The 20534-nt window shown below is 34.8% G+C and overlaps 1 protein-coding gene across 4 annotated transcripts in view; it reads left to right on the top strand.

Moving 5' to 3' along the window:
• Positions 1-20534, top strand: part of PCNX2 (pecanex 2) — a 357972-nt gene that overhangs the window by 198597 nt on the left and 138841 nt on the right. For all 4 annotated transcript variants that reach the window (XM_031966919.1, XM_031966916.1, XM_031966917.1 and 1 more), the window contains one exon: positions 2633-2810. In XM_031966919.1, coding sequence (XP_031822779.1) covers positions 2633-2810 — 178 coding nt within the window. The remainder of the gene's footprint in view (positions 1-2632; positions 2811-20534) is intronic.

The raw sequence follows: 20534 nt of genomic DNA, 5'->3' as shown, positions 1-20534 counted from the left end.
TTAACACGTGTGCAATCATGGAAAGATTGATCAGTCTCTCTGGGTCGCAGTTTTCTCATCTTTAAAATGAAGGAGTTGGACTCTTTATATTCTAAGGCCTCTTCCAACTCTAAAATTGTGATCCCATAATTATGTTTGCCAAACTAGTAAAAAGCCAAGTGATACCTACATAGTTCATATCTACAATTATGGGGACATTTAATTATGTTCATGCAAGAGCTCTGGTAGTTAGGGATTGCATTACTATACAGTGCCTTTGGACCAGATGTCCTTTTGTCCTATCATCCCAGGAGGTCTCAATCATCCCAGGTAAATCTTGGTTTTCATCTGTTGTGTCTTAGATTAGAGCAATTAAGTATTTTAATATCAAGTCTCTTCAATAGACAACTACTTATTAAAATAATTCATTCAAACCAGGGCCCCAAAAGTTGAGGTTTGAAGCTCATATTTCTCTGGGTTTTGTTTGGATGGTCTAGGTTGTTACAATATTCCTGAGACCTATAAGGCATCTTTGATCCTGGAAGTCAGAGTCATTTGCTTCATCCTTAACTGCAGAGACTGTTTAGATACCATTCCCTTGATAACTGAAGGAGTAACCACAGATTTTCAAAAGCTCTTATTCTCTAGATTTCAAACTTTGTTACTGAAAGTAACAGAAACAGAGAGAATTCACTAGATAGGGGCATATAGTTCATTAAAGGAATATTTCTCTGTCTGTCTGTCTCTTTCTGTCTCTGTCTCTTTGTCTCTCTCTCTCTGACTCCCTCATTCTTTCTCTCTGTGTCTGTTCTGTCTCTTCTCTCTTCCTCTATCTCTGTCTCTGTATCGCTCTGTTTCTCTGTCTCTGTCACTCTGTCTATCTCTGTGTGCAATCCTACTTTGTTATGTAGGTTCAATGGTGGATGTCTTGAAGAAGACCCTATTTCCCATATTTCTACTTATTGCTGAGGTGTATTTCATAAAGCCAAAATCCCAGCTTATAAATTGTCACAAATCTGCATCTCTACAATACAGCACAATGGGAAGAGCATTGGATTTGTCAGAACTTCTAGGTTCAAACTCTAGCTTTACTACCTACTACCTGTGTAATTTTGGGCAAAGAAATTACCCTCTCTAGACCTTTGTTCCTCATCTGTAAAACTGAAGGGGTTTACTGGGTGTCAATCAATAACCAATGAAAAGAACATTGGACCTACAGTCAAAGGAGTTCAGTTCAGAACTTACCTTTGATTCTTACTTCTCGCATGGCCTTAATTAAATAATTTAATTTACTGTGCCTCAGTTTCCTCATTTGCAATATGAGATAGTTGGACTAGACGAGCTCTAAGATTCTACCCAATTCTAGATCTATTACCCTCTGAAAAGATGGTCTCTAAAGTCTCTTCCCTACTAATCTCTGTTAGCCCACCACGTAGAAAACTACTTGCATCTCACACAAGGTCATTTTGAGGATATGGTCCATGAAGTCTCAGAAACAGTAGGGCTTAGGGAAAGCAACTAGTCCTGGGACTGAAGATTTTTAAAATCTGTGTAAGGATTTTGAAAACACTTTTTAAAGATTATTCCATGGAATAAGAGATAAGCCCCAAGAAAGGAGGGCTAAATCCAGGAGGAGAAACTCAGAAATACAGACCTAATAAAGTATCAAGTTTATATAAGCCTTGGCCCTTGCTTTCTGTACCTTCCCCCAGAGAAAAACTTTTAGTACACATATTTTTCAGGGGAAAAGCTAGTACCAACATCTCAGGTGCTAGTGGATTGATAGTTACCTTAAAATGTGTGAACCCAAGAAAAGATAGACCTCTTAAAAATATATCCTTTCATTCTATTACTCAGTTCTAAGATAGGCCCCATAGTCATGTAGTCTTATATGATACTGTACATGATATCATAGAAACTAGTTCTCCCTTGGAATATCATGATTAAAACATGTTCCCTTTATGAATTCATAGTCTCTTTCAGTATAGTCTGGTTCCCTATGGGAGGTAAGTCCTGAACTCAGCAGTCAGAGAAAAGTTTTTCATTTACCTGGCTCTGCTCATAATTGAAGTTTCATATGTTCATCTCTCTGTCTCTCTCTCTCTGTGTCTGTCTCTGTCTCTCTGTCTCTCTCTCTCTCTGTGTCTCTCTGTCTCGGTCTGTGTGTGTGTGTGTGTGTGTGTGTGTGTGTGTGTGTTTGTGTGTGTGTGTCTTTCTCGGTCTCTCTGTTTCTGTCTGTCTCTGTCTCTCTATCTCTTTCTGTCTCTCTCTGTCTGTTTCTCTCTGTGTCTTTCTTGGTCTCTCTGTCTCTGCCTCTGTCTGTCTCTGTCTCTGTCTCTCTCTGTTTCTGTCTCTCTCTGTATGTGTGATTATGTGTGTGTGTGTGTGTGTGTGTGTGTGTGTATGTGTGAGACATGGTTAAGACTACTTCTGAGTTGGTACCATTGAGTCTGTCGAGCTTCCTCACAGTGTCTGTCAGCTCACCTGCTATTGTTCCATGGTTGTCTTTGTGGTTGTTTCATGGTTGTTTTAGAAGAAGCAAAATGAGAACTATATGCCCCCAAAATGAATTGTCTGTGCTTAGCTTACATAATTAGTCTTTGGGTGACAATATCATTGATCATGTTTTTCTTTCTTTCCTCTTCTTCACCAGCTGTGACATTTTTCTGATAACAATAGCTGGCATGAAGTTGCTACGTACCTCCTTCTGTAACCCTGTTCACCACTTTGTTACCTTGAGTTTCACCGTCATCTTTTTCCAGTTTGACTGCAAAAATCTCTCAGAGAGTTTCCTCTTGGATTTCTTCATGGTGTCTATTTTGTTTAATAAGGCAAGTTGAAGAACATTTTTTAACTTTTATTTTCAAACAAAAATCAGATATTATATTTAATTTAAACTATTTTTCTTTACAGATACATATAGAATGAAATTAGTTAATGCAATTAATTTTGTGATACTATTACTTTGATCCCAGTAAATTCCAAATAGAATTTAAATATATTCAAATTAACTGCCAGATTCATAATTTTAAATGTTCATTTATATTCATGTTACTTTTAAGCAATCTGTAAATCTGTAAATAAATCAATCTGTAAACATTTATTAAATACCTACTATATGCCAGACTCTGTGCTAAACATTTCTGCAGGTTTCCTTCTGGAAACCTCTATTGGCATGAGTTATAAGGTAAAGTAGGTAAAGAACTTTAGAATTCAGACAAGCTATGGTCATATCACTTGAGCATAAACCTTATCACTTACTGGTCTCCAAGATACTTCCAAGTAATGTTATTTTCTTAACTCACTTTAGGCCAAGTTTCCATTCATTATAAGGTTATAGTTACAAAAAACAAAATGTGTAATGAAAAAAATGTGAAAATCAAAATATGCAATATCTCCCAATACAGTATAAGATCACATTTGCTTTTTGATTATTATATCATATATTCGACATACAGTCAACTAAAAGATCTAGATCATTCTGTCTTTCTTAACCTCCCCCATATTGTACTTGTAAAATGGACTTTTTGAATCAAAGTGCTAGAATTTATATGTATAAGAATTTAATTTCATCTTATTTGATTTGGCCCAATATTTAAACCTGCTAAGTTCTTTTTTAATTTTCATCGTCATCCTTTCTAGGTTTTTAACATCTGTAGATTTGATAAATATGTTCAAAAGCACAGGACCAAGCAGATTCCTGAGAAATTTCTTAGTTGATATTAATGTCTCTACTTCGTATAATCATCCATACAGATTCAAAAACATCTTAACTATCCTATCATCTACATGTTACCCACAGCTTTCCATCCCTGTACAGATAAATAGCTCCTTTACTATCTTCCAACTTCTGTTGGGTTTCAACTCTTTATTAGTTGTTTGTGTCTCATCCTTTATAGCACAAGTACTTAATCTTGACAGTGAAAACAGAAACAAAATAAATTAAGCAGCTCTAAATCCTCTCTTATCATTGACTCATCCATCCTTAGCAACAATCTATCCCTTTTATTTTTAATAATGATAATTAAAATAATTTTATGTAGCTCTTTGAAGTTTGAAGAGAATGTTAGCACACATTTTATTTTAACCTCCAAGAACAATGTGATACACACAAACACACTTCCTTTTTTACAATTATTGTTTCCTCCTTTTAAAGGTTATAAAATGTGCTCAAAGTATTTAAATGACTTTGACATGATTATAAGACTAATAAATACCAAAGAAAGAAACTAAATCCAGGTCTTCCTGACTCCATATATTCTATCCACTCTACAACACTGCCTCTTTCCCCTAGTTTAGATTTAAAAAACAAAACAAAAATATTTTTTATTATTCTTAGTTTTCCTTACCTGCCTTAATTCACTCTAAACTTTAGTTTTTCTGACACTATTCTTATAGGTCCATGGTATTCTTTTGAATCCATCCTATATTACTGACCTTGTTTCTATATTTTCTATTTTGTTTTACTTATTCTTTGTGGGCCTGTATCTTTCTCTGTCTCTATCTCTGTCTCTGTTTGTCTCTTTCTGTCTCTTTGCCTGTCTCTGTGTCTATCTCTCAGTCTCTGTCTCTGCCTCCCTCTGTCTCTCAGTCTCTCTCTCTCTCTCTCTCTCTCTCTCTCTCTCTCTCTCTCTCTCTCTGTCTCTGCTGTCTTTTATTAGATCCTTTATTTATAGATCCTTCTTAGATAGTGTTCCAATGTGAGGCTCATCCAGCCAAGTGAGCAATACCTGTAAATTTATGTATTTGTGTTCCAATCTTTAGGTCACCTTGTTTATTATCCATACTTTGTATATTTTATATTGGTATCTAAGACTGTGGTTTTTATTGCTACCTTATTTCTTGGATTTTATCTTTGTATATTATCAGATGCTTTTCCTACTACTATTCTTCTTCCTATAATTTAATTACTTTTTATGGTATCTAACTTGGGGTATATATATGATTGATATATGTGTAAGTATACCTTCATATAAAACATCTGTCTGCATATACAGACAGATGTCTCTGTATACATACAAACACATGCATATATATTCTTCCTCTTTCCTTTCAATATAAAGTTATGTTGATTAGATTTGCAAGATTCTAAGTAAATGGTTTTTTTTTTAACCAACATATGTTATTATATAATCCATCCTTGTCAAGGAATCTATCATTTATTATATTTTAAGCCATGGTTCAGAAATCCAAATCCCCTTAGCAAAAATTCTCTTCTTAACTTGATATTTATTCCCCAGATCTACCTTTTCGGAAGCAGCAATGGTGAAATCATAACCACATATTTCTAAGATTTTCAGGTTAAGATTTCATTATATTCAGCAAAGCTTGTATATTTTTTCTGGAAATGTTATTTTTGCCTTTATGTTATAATTCAGTTCACTAATGCATCCAAGACACATTGATCAAAAAGAAGATTTCTGTGTTTTTGTCATCTGAGCAACAAAAAGCCTGCTCAATACTTCAGCAGCTAGGAGAAACAGATAGAACACTGAATCAGGAAGACTCATGTCTGGGTTCAAACTGGACTCAAGTACTTACTAATTGTGTGACCCTGGGAAAATCACTTAACCCTGATTGCCTCAGCTTCTTCATCTAAAAAATGAGCTAAAGAAGGAAACAGAAAACCCAAAATGCGGTTCTGAGGAGTCAGATATAATATCTGTAATTAACTACTACTATTTATTTCTTCTTTTGACCTGGGCCAGATGCTCCCTTACCTGAATAGCCCACCTTTATTCCTTAGTGGAAAAACAGCTATTTCCTCTTCAGATTTTCCAGCTCTCTCCTTTTCATGAAGAAAATCAAATCTCCAGTTTTAAACGGTCAACGATCTATCTCTTCTGCCTCCCAGGTATAATATTCTTCCTTTTGACTACCCAACACAAATAAGCTGAATATTACTTTATTTTTCACTTCTTTTGGGGAAACCTTTTGCTAGTTTTTCATTTATTTATTGTTTTTAAGGAACATTTTCCCCCTTATTATTTAAAGAGTTGAAGGATATTTCTTAATATCCTTTATCTTAATTCCTAGGAATGTAAGATTGGCCTGCACTTTGAGAATAAATAACAGAATTTTGGCCATGGCAGAAAACCAGACATTGAATCCTATTCTAGACCATTGCAAAATTCTTCCTCTTCTTCAGACTTGCTGTAAATAAGATCTTCAATCCTTTTATTAAATTGTAAACACAATAAGATCTTGCTGTTTTTCATTTTTATATCCCAACATATACCACATTGCTTTACACATAGTAAGTTTATAATAAATGTTGAATTTTTGAATTCCATATGAATTCCTCTATCTCAGGTAACAACATAACATTTTGTAATGTTCTTTAAAGCACTTTTCAATTTTCATTGGAACTTATTCATCGATCCCATATCAGAAAAACAGATTAATCTGGGATTACTTAAGCGCATCATAGGTTCTTGTATAATAGGGAAAGAGTATATAATTCCTTACACATGTCTTCATAAGGATGCATACCTGCTAAACAACATTATTTTGCTCTTTGAATACTAGGCTGGAGCATGTAGGGAAAAGTTTGAATGCAGTATAATTATAATAAACAATCTTGAGCCTAGAGAAGGAATGAGGAAATATACTTCTTGCATTTGAGAGGTGAGGGACTGAGTTTTGAACATGACATATGCTGTCTGAAGTAGTTTTGCTTAACGGTTTTTTTTTTTTCTGTCAAAGAGAAGGCTTGTATAATGCAAGATAGGGATGGCCATATCCACAAATGAATATAATGTCAAAACAAAAGGCCTTAGTAACATTTTTTAAAGGAGATGGGATGAACCTAAGATGAAGTAGGGCAGATAAGAGTCACATGTCTCATACTAACTGTTGAAATTCTATCACTTTAAAAGTTAAGGTTTTAGGTGTCTCCCCATAGTTTGATTCATTAGCAATTTGACCATTTATTTTTTCCTTTCTGATTGCAGCCTTGTAGCTTCAGTGTAGGTACAGTTAATTATTCAACTATTTCTCTTATGGTTATGGGGTAAGAGAACTATTTTCTTATTTATTTTTATTTTTGCATCCATTTAAAAATTTTCAGTTCCAATTTTTCTCCCTCTCACCATATCCTTCCCCATATTGAAAAGGCAAGCAATATTTTACATGTGCAGTCATGTAAAAGATATTGAGTTTTATTTTATCTTCATTTCTATAAGGATATTTAGCTCCTTCCAGAAAGAGAGACAGAGAGAGAGAGAGAGAGAGAGAGAGAGAGAGAGAGAGAGAGAGAAATAAAGACATTTATTTTTAATAACAAACAAGCATTTATTAAACACCTACTTTGCATCAGGCACTGTGCTAAGCCCTAGTATATCTAGTTTTCTCTAAGATTGATATCTGTCTGTGTCTTTGCTGACATTCCCTCCAGTCTTCTCTCGATTCTTGCTCTGGTAGTCAGTCATCCATTCATTTTTTTCTCAGATATCTTCACTTTCTCCTTTTCTCTTTGTTTCCATTTGTCTAAAAATATACTTATGTTTCCTAGTCTTACATTAAAGTTTTTCCTTACAAAAGTTCCCTGAATAGGTAGCACACATATTATTGCATCATTCTAATGCCAGTTGTATAAAGCCAGTCTCTAACCTGTGGGTGGCCAGAGCAGAACAGAGCAGGCTACAAACAGGAGAGTCAAAAATCAAGCAGTTTAATTTCAAAGTGAGGGACATGGCTTGCAAGCCAGGACACATGTGCTGGAGCCTCACCCTTAGTGATGTTTTGGTCAAATTCCACCATTTACACCAATGGCGGCACAGTGAACCACTGTCAGCAAGTCATGACAATGAGAGGTACAGTGTGACAAGTTTGATTCATAGCAGAGCTATGACTTCCCATAGCAAGAAACATGGATACAGCACATGCTTGTCCAATCTCAGAGAACACCTGGTACCGGAAAATGCAATGCAATACAATAATTATATGATTTTGCCAGATGGTTGGTGCAAAGGATTGTTGTTATGCCAAGCTCAGGGTACAGCTCTTGCTGGGGCTTAGCTCTAGAAAACAGGGTGTCTCTTAATATCTTAACACTACAAAAGACAAACTAAGAGACAGAAAGTTTATGTGATTTTCCCCAAGTCAGACAGCCTAATGAATTGAAAAGAAGAGATTCAAATTCAAGTTTCCTAACTCCAAGACGAATGTTCATTCCATTAACTACGTGATGTTGTTGTTTAACTTAGGCTAGAACCTGACCCCCACGTCTATTAATCCATACTGTTTGGTGCTATATTTATACCTTTTGTGGTATAAAATTCCAAGTTCACCTTCATGTATCCTGCTCCAAGCATCGAAATAGCTGAGGAAATAAATTATTGCCTCAGCTGGAATGATAGGAAGGTAAGCTCTTTATTAGTATGTAGCAATGTTAGCTTCCATATGCATACAAATAATTGTTAAGAGGATGATCCACTTGGATGCCTTCTTGCTCAGAAACAGTGAAAACCAAGTTAGTTGAAAGCCAAGGCAAAAAACTGTGAAAAAGCAAGCAGTCTCTAGAGAAGAGAGAGGGAGCACCTTTCAGTACTCTTTGAAGTCTACACTTTCCCTTAGTTCTATATGCCAAAAGTGAATTTTCTTGGACAACGAAAATAGTTTCAAAAATGTCCTCACATTCTCATTTTACAGATTAGGAAAGTGAGGCCCAAACTGATTAATTTCCTAATGTCCTACAAAGGCAAAGTCCTAATTCTTAACCAAAACAAAGCAAAAATTGAGGAGTCAATGTTTAAAAGATGGCTGCTTCTATCAGAGGAAACCAAAGGAACACTTAGCAGTATAAAAAAGAAAATACACTAGAGAGAATGTAACTTTGGTTCAATTTTTTAATTTAATAGGTGCCTCAAAAGTATTATGTTCAGTACAAAAAAAAAAGATCAAAAAGGAAAGAAATGACATCATACCCCCTACACTCAAAAATATTGTGGTCTACTGGAAGGGATAAGACAAATAAGTATGATGCAATATAAAACATGTATTTTTAAAATGTGTGTGTGTGGGTGTGTGTGTATTTTAAAAATGCAAAGTGCTGCAACAAAGAGTATGCTTGCAAATAATAAAAAGCTCACTTCAACTAAATTCCATTCATTCATCATTCCTCTTACTTGGTTTTCCTACTCTATTGGTCTACTGCTGTCATCTATTTGATTTCTTTTTACTCACATTATTTTCAAAATCTCTAGAAACTTTCAATAATATTTATGAAAGTATCTCCTAGGAATAGTTAGTATAAGGAAGAAAATTATTTGGTTTTCTGGGTTGACTGAGAAGTAATCAACCTGATTATTCTAAAAGTCTTAACTTCTCATTCTTTAGTTGACTCTCCAGGGTGGTCTCAGCCCTTCTCCCCTTCCTTTTCCTTATGTGTTCAGTGGAGACAGCTATTGTTATGCTCTCTTCACAGAATTGTTGCAGAATTAATGAAGAAACATTTAGGAAGACATAAATTCTCTGAAAGAAAAGTACTTTGAAAATAGAATACATTATTATTAAAGTAAGGTTTCCTTACTCTCCTTTATTCTTTGACAGAATCTAGGAGGGATAAAGGGAGAAAAGAGAATAGAGATGATCTGTAGAGTAAAATCAGTGCCTATAGAGAAAAAGATGAACTAGATGACTTCCAGAGATCACTTTGAGTTCTTTTATCCTCTGACTGAAAATTCCCTGTGATGCAAGAAAGATGAACACATACTATTCCCTTCAGACTGCGAGGACCAGTGAAACATTTAATAAAATGAGTTCTGGGGCCAGACCACATTGGGATAGATTAAGTATAAATTATCCCATTGAGGAGAGAGAATGACTGATAGTTCATTAGTGAGCTAGAACTCTTCTGAGCTCCTTAACCTAGCCCAGAGGAAAGTGGTGTATATCTCTCTTGTATATCCCATGGTGGTGCTGCCACATGGGAAAGGCCACCCATCTGATACCTCTTGATGCATGTTCTGAAGGAAATTAATATTTTCTCTTTCCCCTGCTCCTTCTACTCCCCTGTCCCCTTTGAAGAACTCATGAGATTAATTCATCCCTTTTAGAATCAGGTGATCTAGATTATTGCCCTGTTTTTATTATTGTTATTTATTCTGTTTTGTCTTTCCCTGAGGAAGAGGAATTTAGAAAAGGAGGGAAATAAATAGGAATAAGACAATTTTATATCATCTCATTATCCCAGAACTCTCAGAGAAGCTCTAAATTCTTAACTATGTCCACAGCTCTTCTTTATCAATGGAATCATACAGCAGCTGTTTACCCGATGCAGTGAAAAGTGTGAGATTTAGTTTAATAGAACAATTATGTTGAACAGTGGATAGAGAATGGGCCTAGAGTCAGGAAGTTATTGTTGTTCAGTCATTTTCAATCATTTCCAACACTTAATGTCCTGATTTACAATTTTCTTGGCAAAGACACTGTCATTTTTTTTTTCCTGAATCAATTGGGGTTAAGTGACTTGCTCAGGATCACACAGCTAGGAAGCATTAAGTGTCTGAGGTCAAATTTGAACTCAGGTCCTCCTGACTTCAGGGCTGGTGCTCTATCCACAGTGCCACCTACCTGCCTCACACTGTCATTTTTTTGTCCTTTTCTTTTGTCATTTCTTTGTCCATCTCACTTTACAATAGGAGGAAACTGAGACCTAGAAAGATAAGATAAGTGATTTCCATAGTCATACAAAGAGTCTAAAATTGAACTTGGGTAATACATATAAATAATGAATTTATATTAGAGAATGTGTGTGATATAATGGGAAAGAGTCTGGATTTTGAGTCTTAATATCTTAGATTTAGATCCAAAAGGGGTTTGGGGATCCACATGATCCCACAATGTCATTTTACAAATGAAGCTATTGAATTAAAAAAAAAATCTATGATTGATTCAGGGTCAAACAGATAAAAGGTTTGCAAAACCATTATTCAGATACCTTGGTCCTCTCTAGTCACATGCAGTACTATTAGAGAAGTTAACAAATTAAATCTTCAGGACATAAGCTCATGCACTCTTATATAAACTATTAATTTGGTGCCACCATTTTTGCATTGAAAATAAGAGCTGAGTGCTGAGGAACCCATTGTTCCAGTGACAGGAAGATCTGAATCTGAGTCCTGTTCCCTAAAGTGGCAGTCACTTCTCTGCTCTCTGCCTACTGACACTGATTAATATATCTAATTGTACTGTAGGTACTGAGTGTTAGTAATGAGGATATTGCTGTATCATCCCTTGGGCTAGATAACGCTGGTGATTATTCCCTTTCACTTTTCTTTTCTTTTCTTTTTAGTGTACTTTTCCTCAGCAGTTGAAAAATGTAGCTGTCAGCTTTATTGATCTTTTTCAGAATTCTGAAATTGTCAGTAAGGTCATCTCAAAGTTTTCTCTCCACCAGAGAAGTCTAAGGCCCATTATAACTTCAATCCTTAAGGCTTGGTATGATCTTTATTACCCTATGGTGTCCTATCTTCAAGGTAATGACATCTTCTCTGAAGTTGAGTTTAAAATTGCTTTCAACTTTCTATAGGAAGCCTATCTGGTGAACACACCGGGAGTCAGATTGTCATCTGGGAACAGAAGTGAGAAAGAAAAGAACAGAAATCCAGGGAGTTAAGGAGGGGGGAAGACAGGCCATCAAGAGACAGAGAAACAGCTAAAAAGAGAGGGCAGAAGAAAAGGAGGGAGGATATGGTTCAGTAGTTACTTCAAGAATTTGGTCTCTTAGAGGTCCCACAAAGAAAAAGATTCACCATCTTAACTTGCATAAATGAATAGTACTGCATTCATTTCACAAGTGTTTATTAAAGGTCTATTAGGATATCATTCTGTGTTAGGTATTGAAATAAATCCAAAAATTATGTAAAAGTTATGTTCTACCCTCCAGCATTTATTATAATATATGCTTGGGGAGAGAAGACAAACATACCTAAAACAGTCAAGTTACAAATCTGTTGCACTAATGGATACATTCTGCATTAATAGATTCTCAATTTCTTCTGCCCATTCATTATTGGGTTTTGTGAGCTATGTTTTTGAAGGTGAGACTGGGGGACAAAAGGAATGTGCTGATTGCGCCACTGAAGTCCTGAGAGATAAGGCACGCAAGCAAATTTCATATACTCAAAATATTTCCTTTTTTTTTTAATAAATTGACTAATTAAAAATTCATTTAGGATACAAATTCATTTTTAAAAGTCTCCAATGTCTCCTTAAGCCCCATTCACACTTTAGTGTGAATTACTCTGTTCAGAGCAATGACTCCCAGAAACCTCCAACTAAAAAGTAAGTGGAAGTTTTCATTGGGCCCATTGGTAGGAATAAAGAGCTTGAATCAGAGGTTGGCTTGGGAGAAGTGGTACACTTTGAACAGCTTTAGGACAGTGAAAAAGGGGTGAGTTTGTGAGATTTTATAGGAAATAGGAGGTCAAAGATGAGAAGAGTTAGAAAAAGAATAAAGTTAACATATTTACCTATCATCCTTAGAATGCTTACCATTTATCTGATGCTGAAAATTTTTGGATTGTGGACTTTAACCCAGCCTTTCCTTATCATAGTAATATAATATATAATCCAGTTCATCCCAGTGTTTCTCCTTCACTCTTAATGTAGGGAAGAGAAAGAAGAAGAGGTTTTAATTGATTTTCATCTCCTTATTCTTCCTCTTAGCAATTAAAATAGCAAAGAACAATATCCAAGGAATTTTATTATTCTAGTGGAAGGCTCCTTTTGGGCATTTCCCCTTTTGCTGGTTTTTAAAGATTTCCCTTCCTGAGTAGCAAGGCTTTTTTTTTAATTGTGCAAATGCCACAGTAAATGGTACAGATAATAAGTATTTATCGAAATTCAGAGAAAAGGAGCTAAAGATGGATTCTAGCTATTTAGAATTAGTTTGAATTTTAGCTTTGCAAAGAGTTAGAGTTTCTTATTGAGACGTCTGTCCCTATCTCCTGGAAGGAGGGCAATGTGATTTAATTGAGCAAGAGCCTTGATTTCTTGTGGGGGAAAAAAGAAACTATACAATGAATGGCTAAGTAATCCCAATAACAAACAATGTTGTCTTACATCAATAATAATACCATCTGCAAAATACTAAATTCATATTACAAGCTTTCAGTTCAATTTTCTAATAAATTGATGGCAAGGAATTTCTTCCTCGGATTTATCCTGTTGGGATACTCCTGCCTAAAGAAGAAACTTGAGATAGAGAGATTCTGTTTATCAGTTGGAATCTCAGAGGAAATTTAAACATTGCTTAAGAAATAATAGTGTCTACTAGATAAGGGGTTTCCTTGGTATAACAATGGACAAATCACTTCAACTCTCAGCACCCAAGCTAATCTCTGAGACTACAATTTATAGATAAATTGGTAATCAGCATTCCTGGAAGAAGTTTCTACACAGGTGTCCCATGAACTGATGGAATCACAGGTCCAAACAAAAACAAAATATCAACATGGGCCACAATGCTGTATATACTACAGAGTAAATGAACAGATAGAAACCTTGCCCCTTACCCTGTGGAATGGATGTTAGATTTAGATTTCTTTGGATTTGGACTTGAATTTGAATCCCAGCTTAGATACTGTCTCCTGTATTATCTTGGACAAAATCATTTAGTCTTCAGGGGCCTCAATTTCCCTGTCTCTAAAATAAAGAGGGAGAACTTCTAATTTCCTTCTACCTCTAAATGCTATGTAATCATAAGGTCCATTATTGAGCTAAGTAGCAAAGTGGCTTGAGTACTAGGTCTGGAGTCAGGAAGATTCATCTTCCTGAGTTCAAATATGTACACAGATACTTGCTAGCTATGTGACTATAGGCAAGTCACATAACCTGATTTACCTCAGTTTCTTGTCATCTGTAAAATGATTTGGAAAAGGAAATTGCAATTCACTTCAGTGTCTTTGCCAAGAAAATCCCAAATGGGGTCACAAAGAGTCAGACATGACTGAAATATAACTGAACAGAAACAACAAATATAACCTGAGAATGAGGCAACTAGATGGTGCAATGAATAGAGTATTGAGTCTGGAGTTACCATGTCATCAGTTGAAATTTGACCTCAGATACTTCTTAGTTGTATGACCTTCAGCAACCACAGTTTGCTTCTGTTTCCTCAATCCTAAAATGAGGATAATAATAGCATCTGCCCCCAGGATTGTTTTGTGAATAAAATGAGAAAATATTTGTAAAGCACTTATCAAAGTAGCTGACATATAGTTGGCAATATATAAATGTTATTTAATATAGTTATTATTGTTCTTGTTCTTAAAAATGTTTAGCATAGTTCCTGGTATATAGATACTATATAAATGCTATTATTGTTATTATTATTATCATAGCTAGAAAAAGAAAGCTAAAAGGAAACTAAAAGATACAAGTAACTATCTATAAAACCTTCTCCTGATATCCAGTCCAATACAATTTCTATTATATTATGAATTACATCCCTATATAGCAGATAGGTGGAAAAATAGATAAAACAATTGGCCTGGGGTCAAGAAGCACTGAGTTCAAATCTAACCTTATAGATGTAATAATTATGCAACAGTGAACAAGTCACTTAACCTCTGTCTACTCATTTTCCTCATCTGTAAAATGGAATAATAATTATACCTCACCTCCAAGGGTTATGAGGGTAAAAATGAGACAATAGTTGTAAAACATTTTGTAAATCTTAATGCAATATATAAATGTTAGCAATTAGGAAGAGGGAGAGGAGGAGGAGGAAGAAATGGGCTTAGTATTTGTAAAGGCTTTTTGTGCAATAAATGGGATATACTTATATGGTGATAGATTTTGAAAAGACCACACCAAAGAGGAACTGGAAATTGTTTTTCATTATTTCATGTGTTTTATGATTAACACTGCTCATGTGGAGGGAGAGAAGGAAATTTTCTATTCATATGTATTCAATTCACTAAACATTTATGAAGTGCTTACAATGCTTTAGGTGCCATGCTGGTGGTTGAAGTACAAAGATCAAATTATGTTGTCCCTGATGTCAGAAACCTCACAGTCTACCCATATAAATTTCCTAAAATGGAAAGTAAGATGAGAGTATAACAGAGGCCAATGGACCTATAGAATTCATTCCATGGAATAAGTGCCCAGAGTTTCCATTGAAACTCAAAGGGACTCCAACAATATGGTTTTTCATTTCTTGGAATTTCCGAAAATTCTCAAGGGAATTCTTGGTGGGATAACCCCTATAGCCCCATTCAGCCTTCTTATCAGTACAAAACAGATCTTCTTCAGGCAAAATGGAATGAAAAAGTTGAGGGGAATTAAGTATCTGGTGATATGGCCAGGAGAAATAAGGAAATAATGAAATGTTCATTAAAAATGTACTACCTGAGATGATCTTTGAAATGAAAAAAAAAAAAAAAAAGATTTCCACAGTGGGAAATGTGTAGAGAGAGTATTCTAAGCATAGAAGCCAGATTACACAAATGCAAGAAAATACCAAGGGATTAGAGAAGACTATTATTTCAGTTTGAGAGGACTGGAAGTTAGGTGGTATAGTAGATACAGTGCTAGAACTAGAATCTGGAAGACTCACATTTCTTTCTGAGTTCACGTCCAACCTCAGACACTTATTAACTCTGTGATCCTGGACAAGTCACTTGTCCTGTTTGCTTCAGTACCTCAAATATATTATGAATTAAAGAAGGAAATGCAAACCAAAACTGTCTCTACTAAGAAAATCTAAAATTGGGTCACAAAGAGTCGCACCTGGCCAAAAAAACTGAATAATAACAACAAAAACTATATTAAAAAGGAAAAGAGTGACAGAATTCTAAAAAGGTAGATTAGGATTAGAGTATAGAAAGTCTCAAATGTTATACTAAAAATGATGTAATTTTAGATTAAATAAAGCTTTGAAGATTTTCATCCCAACTTACAGTCATTCTCATAAATAAGGTCCTGCAGAGTCCAGTTACATTTCCCTAAATGCAATCAGAGGATGTCAAGATCCCATCTCTGATATTTATTATTTTGGACATGCCAATTAATCTCTGGACCTCTTTTTTTTTATCTGTAAAGTCAGAGAATTGGCCTCTTTAGTTGACCTCTGAAGTAACTTCCATCTTTAGATCTATGAATATGTCACCGCACAAGCATTAGATTTGGAGACTGGAACTTTGGAAAGGATCAATTTAGTAGACTGGTATGGATCAGGGTGGAAAGTGAGTAGGTAGGGAGAAAATAGAGAGTTCAAGAATACATGTATTACTCTTTATTATAAAAGTTTGACAATGCAGAAGAGAAAACAGAGAGAGAGAGAGAGACTGATATTATGAGGTATTATCAGGATGTAGGGAAGATATTTCGGTTTTGTTTTTAGAATAAAGGAAACTGTAGTTAATTCTAAAAATAATTGCTAGCATACATACACACATCTCTATATTTTTATATATTTATAATTTACATGTATATATGGTTTGCAAAGTGTTTTACAAATGTTTTCTCACTTGTTCGTCACAACAGACCTGGAAGGTAGGTGATATTATTATTTCTATTTTACAAAGGAGACAAACATTGAGAAATGAAACCCACAGTCACTTGAGGCAAGACTCAAGTTCTGATCTTTATGATTCTAGGTATAGTACTCTTATTCATTTTTCAGTTGTGTCTGACTCTGTGGCCCCATTTAGGATTTCCTTACTAAAGATACTAGAATGGTTAGCCCTTTCTTTCTGTGGCTCATTTTATAGATAAAGAAACTGAGGGAAGCAGGATTTAAGTGGCTTGCTAGTATCTGAAACCAGATTTTAACTCAGGAAGATGAGTCTTCCTGACTCCATACTTGGCACGCTATCCACTGTGCTACCTAGGTGCTAGAAAAGGAGTTAAAGATCAGACAGCCAAAAGGGGCTGAGAGAAAATGAGAAAGAATTTAAGATTAATGCCAATGACCCAAAGTCTTGGTATAGATGGGAGGATGTAGAATAAAGAACACAAGTGGAGAATTAGCTGAAAATTAAGTAACAGCTAAAAACAGAGATTTGAAAGTATTCAGTATAATACTGAAGTTTATTGTGGATATTATAGAAGGATATGTAGATTTTAAGATCACTTGCAAAGTGATAATAAGTTTAAACCTTGTAAAGCTGATGAAATCACCAAGGGATAAAGTACAAAAAACAAAAACAAAACAAAACAAACAAACCAAAAAGCAGACCATATCCTTGAGGGACATTTATATTCACACAAAGAATATGGTGGATGGTGGATGAACCTGAATGGACTGATTAGACAAATCATAGGAAAAAGAAATTGGTGAAAGCAATGTCAGAGTCTTGGGTGAGTTTAGGAGGGGTTGGAAGAGAACTGCTGTAAAAAGAAAGAAGCTGAATAGGATAAAGAGTGACAAAAAGGTACTGTTTTACCATTTAGTAGATTTTTGATAAAAGAGTACTTTAAGAGAACACTTTTGAGTTTAGGACTGGGTTAAGACACTAAATTATATAGGATGGAGAAATGGGTAGGTAATGAGGAGATAGAATAAATTTAAATCAAGGATTCTAAGTCTGAAATCTGTGAACTTAAACAAAATCTTGATAACTATTTCATTATAATGTTTTTTGTAATCTTATATGATTAATATAATTCATTTATTCATGTAATATTTTATTAAATTATTATTTATCCATTTAATAATATTTTCATTTGTTCATTTAATAACATTTTTATTCACTTAATAATATTTTTTCCTAAGAAGGGGTTCATAGGCTTCACCAGATTGCTGAAAGGGTCTACAATACAAAACAAAACAAAACAAAAAAGGTTAAGAATCCCTGGTTTAAATAAATAACTCTAGAATTTGGAAGCAAAAAAGTAGTAATAGTTTGAGGGGATGAAAGAACCAAATGAAGTTTTTTTAAGCCCAGGGAGGACATGGGATGAAGTGATTAGATAGAAGCAAAGATTGATGAAGAAAGAAATGGAGGAAAGGATTGATAGGGCAAACTCCCAAAAAGAGGTGGAAGGGGATGGGACCAAAGGGGTAAGTAGAGGTGCTGGCTTTGAAGGGAAAAGAATGATCCCTTCTTCAGGGACTGGAGCAAAGGAGAGTATCAAATAATATATAGAAACTCTGAGACACAGAGTAGGGGAAATTAGAGATCTCATGAAAGAGGTTCTTAATTTTCTCAGTAAATAGTCATTTCTAACAAAATAAATAGTGGTGGGATGGCATAAGGGGTTTGAGGAGAGAGAAGGTTTGGAATGACTGCTCTGTGAAGTGTGATTCTGAGTCAGGGAAAAAAACAGTTTTGTCATGAATCAGTGAGGACCCAGTTGAGGTTAAATGTCATAAATTTGTAAGTGAACCTACTTGGGATAGTATAGATTTCTGGTAGCAATAACTAGCACAGAAGTAGGAGCAGAGAAAGAGGATGTGGAGGAAGGGGGAAGTACGAGGTGGTCCAAGTTTGAAGACTGGATAAGCATGAAAGTAGTTGGACAAGAGGGTAATTCCAAGGAAGATGACAGTGAATTGGTCAATTATGAGGTCCAGACTATGAAGAGTCTACATATGAGTTCACAAATGAGGCCACAGAGGAGCATCATGATGAATGGGGGACAAAAGATGAAGGGTGGATAGACTGAAGATTAATTACACTGAGAACAAAATTAGATTTGGGAGTATTGAAACAGAGGTGGGGATGGAAAATAGAAAATTACAATTAGAGAGGAGCTCATTGTTGATGATAATGATGATGAAGAAGATGATGATGAACAATACTTTGTTTTATTTTATCCTCACAACAGCTGTGAGTGGTAGGTGCTATAATTATTCCAATTTTAAAGAGAAGAAATCTAATACCAATAAAAATTAAATGACTTGCCCAAAGTCAAACAACTAGTAGCTAACACAAAGGTTTTAATTCAAATCTTCCCAACTCCAGGTCTAGCACTCTATCTATTGTGGCACCTGGATGCCCAATATCACCAGTAATGGTGACAATGAGCTTCAGGTAATGACCACTATTGAGGGTGGTTGAGATAATATGAATATGCGATAGAGGTTGAGGAAGTCAATTAATTGTGGGGTCAGAGTGTTCCAAGGGGGACATCAATATGTACTTTGAAGTCCACAAATATAAGAGTAACTTGAAGAGGAAACTGAGACAGATGCTGATTTTTAAAGAAAATATGAAGAATAATTTGATAACCAATCACCAGAAACAAGGATCATCTAGATATAGCAGCATGAAAGGATGAAGTAACCCTCAAGGGAGCAGAGGATGCTATGTGATGGCAGTAGATGGGTTCTGTAAGCAGCATTGGAGAATAAGACATCTAACAACTTTTCATCTTGCAAGCATGGAATTATTATTAATTAATCAATTATAAACATTTATTAAGCACCTATAATGTGCTTATATTATAGCACTGTACAAAGTGCTAGAAATACAAAAAGGTAAAAGACAGTTTCTTTCTTCAAGGAGTTTACAGTCTGATAAAGGAGAGAACATAAAACAAATAGATACAAAGTAAGCTGTATAAAAGATAAATAAGAAACAATAATAATAATTAACACTATTATTAAATGAATAATAATAGCTAGCATTAATATAATGATTTAAGAGTTGAAAAAATTTACCTACATTGACCCATTTAGTCATCAAAATTACTTTGTCAGGGGCCTTTATTATCTCCATTGTATAGATGATGAAACAAAGTCTGAGTTCTTAATTTTTTCTTGTGCCATGGACCTCATTAACAGTTTGCTGAAGCCTCTTGTATCCTTATAAGAATAATGTTAAATATACAAAATACCTTGGTTTTACAAAAGAAATTAATTCTATTGAAATAAAAATGTAATTTTCTCTCAAGTTAAAAGATAACTTATCCACCCCCGAGTTCAAAGGAAATATTCAACTCTACTACTTAATAATTTTTCTTAATCAAAAAAAATAAACAAAAATCAATAAACAAAATCCTTAATCAAAAACAATAATTAACACATGTTTATTAAGATATTAATGTGTCAGGCATTGTATTAAAACACTGGGGATACAAAAAGAGACAAAAAACAATGATTGACTTTTGTCACCTAACATCTCAGTTATTTACAAACTATTACCTTATATAACATGCTATTTTGCTGAGAATTTTGCCAGATGCATTCTTCTAAAATATCCCTTCCAGAAAATAAAATATAAAGTAGTCATTTTTAGTTTCTCATAGCCACAAATATAGGGCAAGTAATTAGCTCCTAAGGCCTCTGTAATTCATAAACTTTCTCCTTGAATTTATGGTTATGATCTAGCAAACCTCCCTTATCCCTTCTCCTCCTCCACACCCTTCCTAACCTGTTTCCTGTTACATGCTATGGTAAATCTTTTTTTTTTTAATTTTCAACAAGTACACTAAAGAGTTGTGTGCTGTAGTCAAAGAACAGTGCAAGGAAGAATGGGGGGAAATGGTATATCCTGTCCTGTAGAGTCAACTGAGTGGTAGGGAGTCAGTCCTAAAAAGTAAAATGGTGGCAGGGATAGAAACCAGCAGGAGATCACAGCAAGTAAAATTCTAGGGTT

This window comes from Sarcophilus harrisii, chromosome 4 (genome assembly GCF_902635505.1).
Source record: "Sarcophilus harrisii chromosome 4, mSarHar1.11, whole genome shotgun sequence".
NCBI classification, from domain to species: domain Eukaryota; kingdom Metazoa; phylum Chordata; class Mammalia; order Dasyuromorphia; family Dasyuridae; genus Sarcophilus; species Sarcophilus harrisii.
This window is presented reverse-complemented; position numbering and strand designations above follow the sequence as displayed.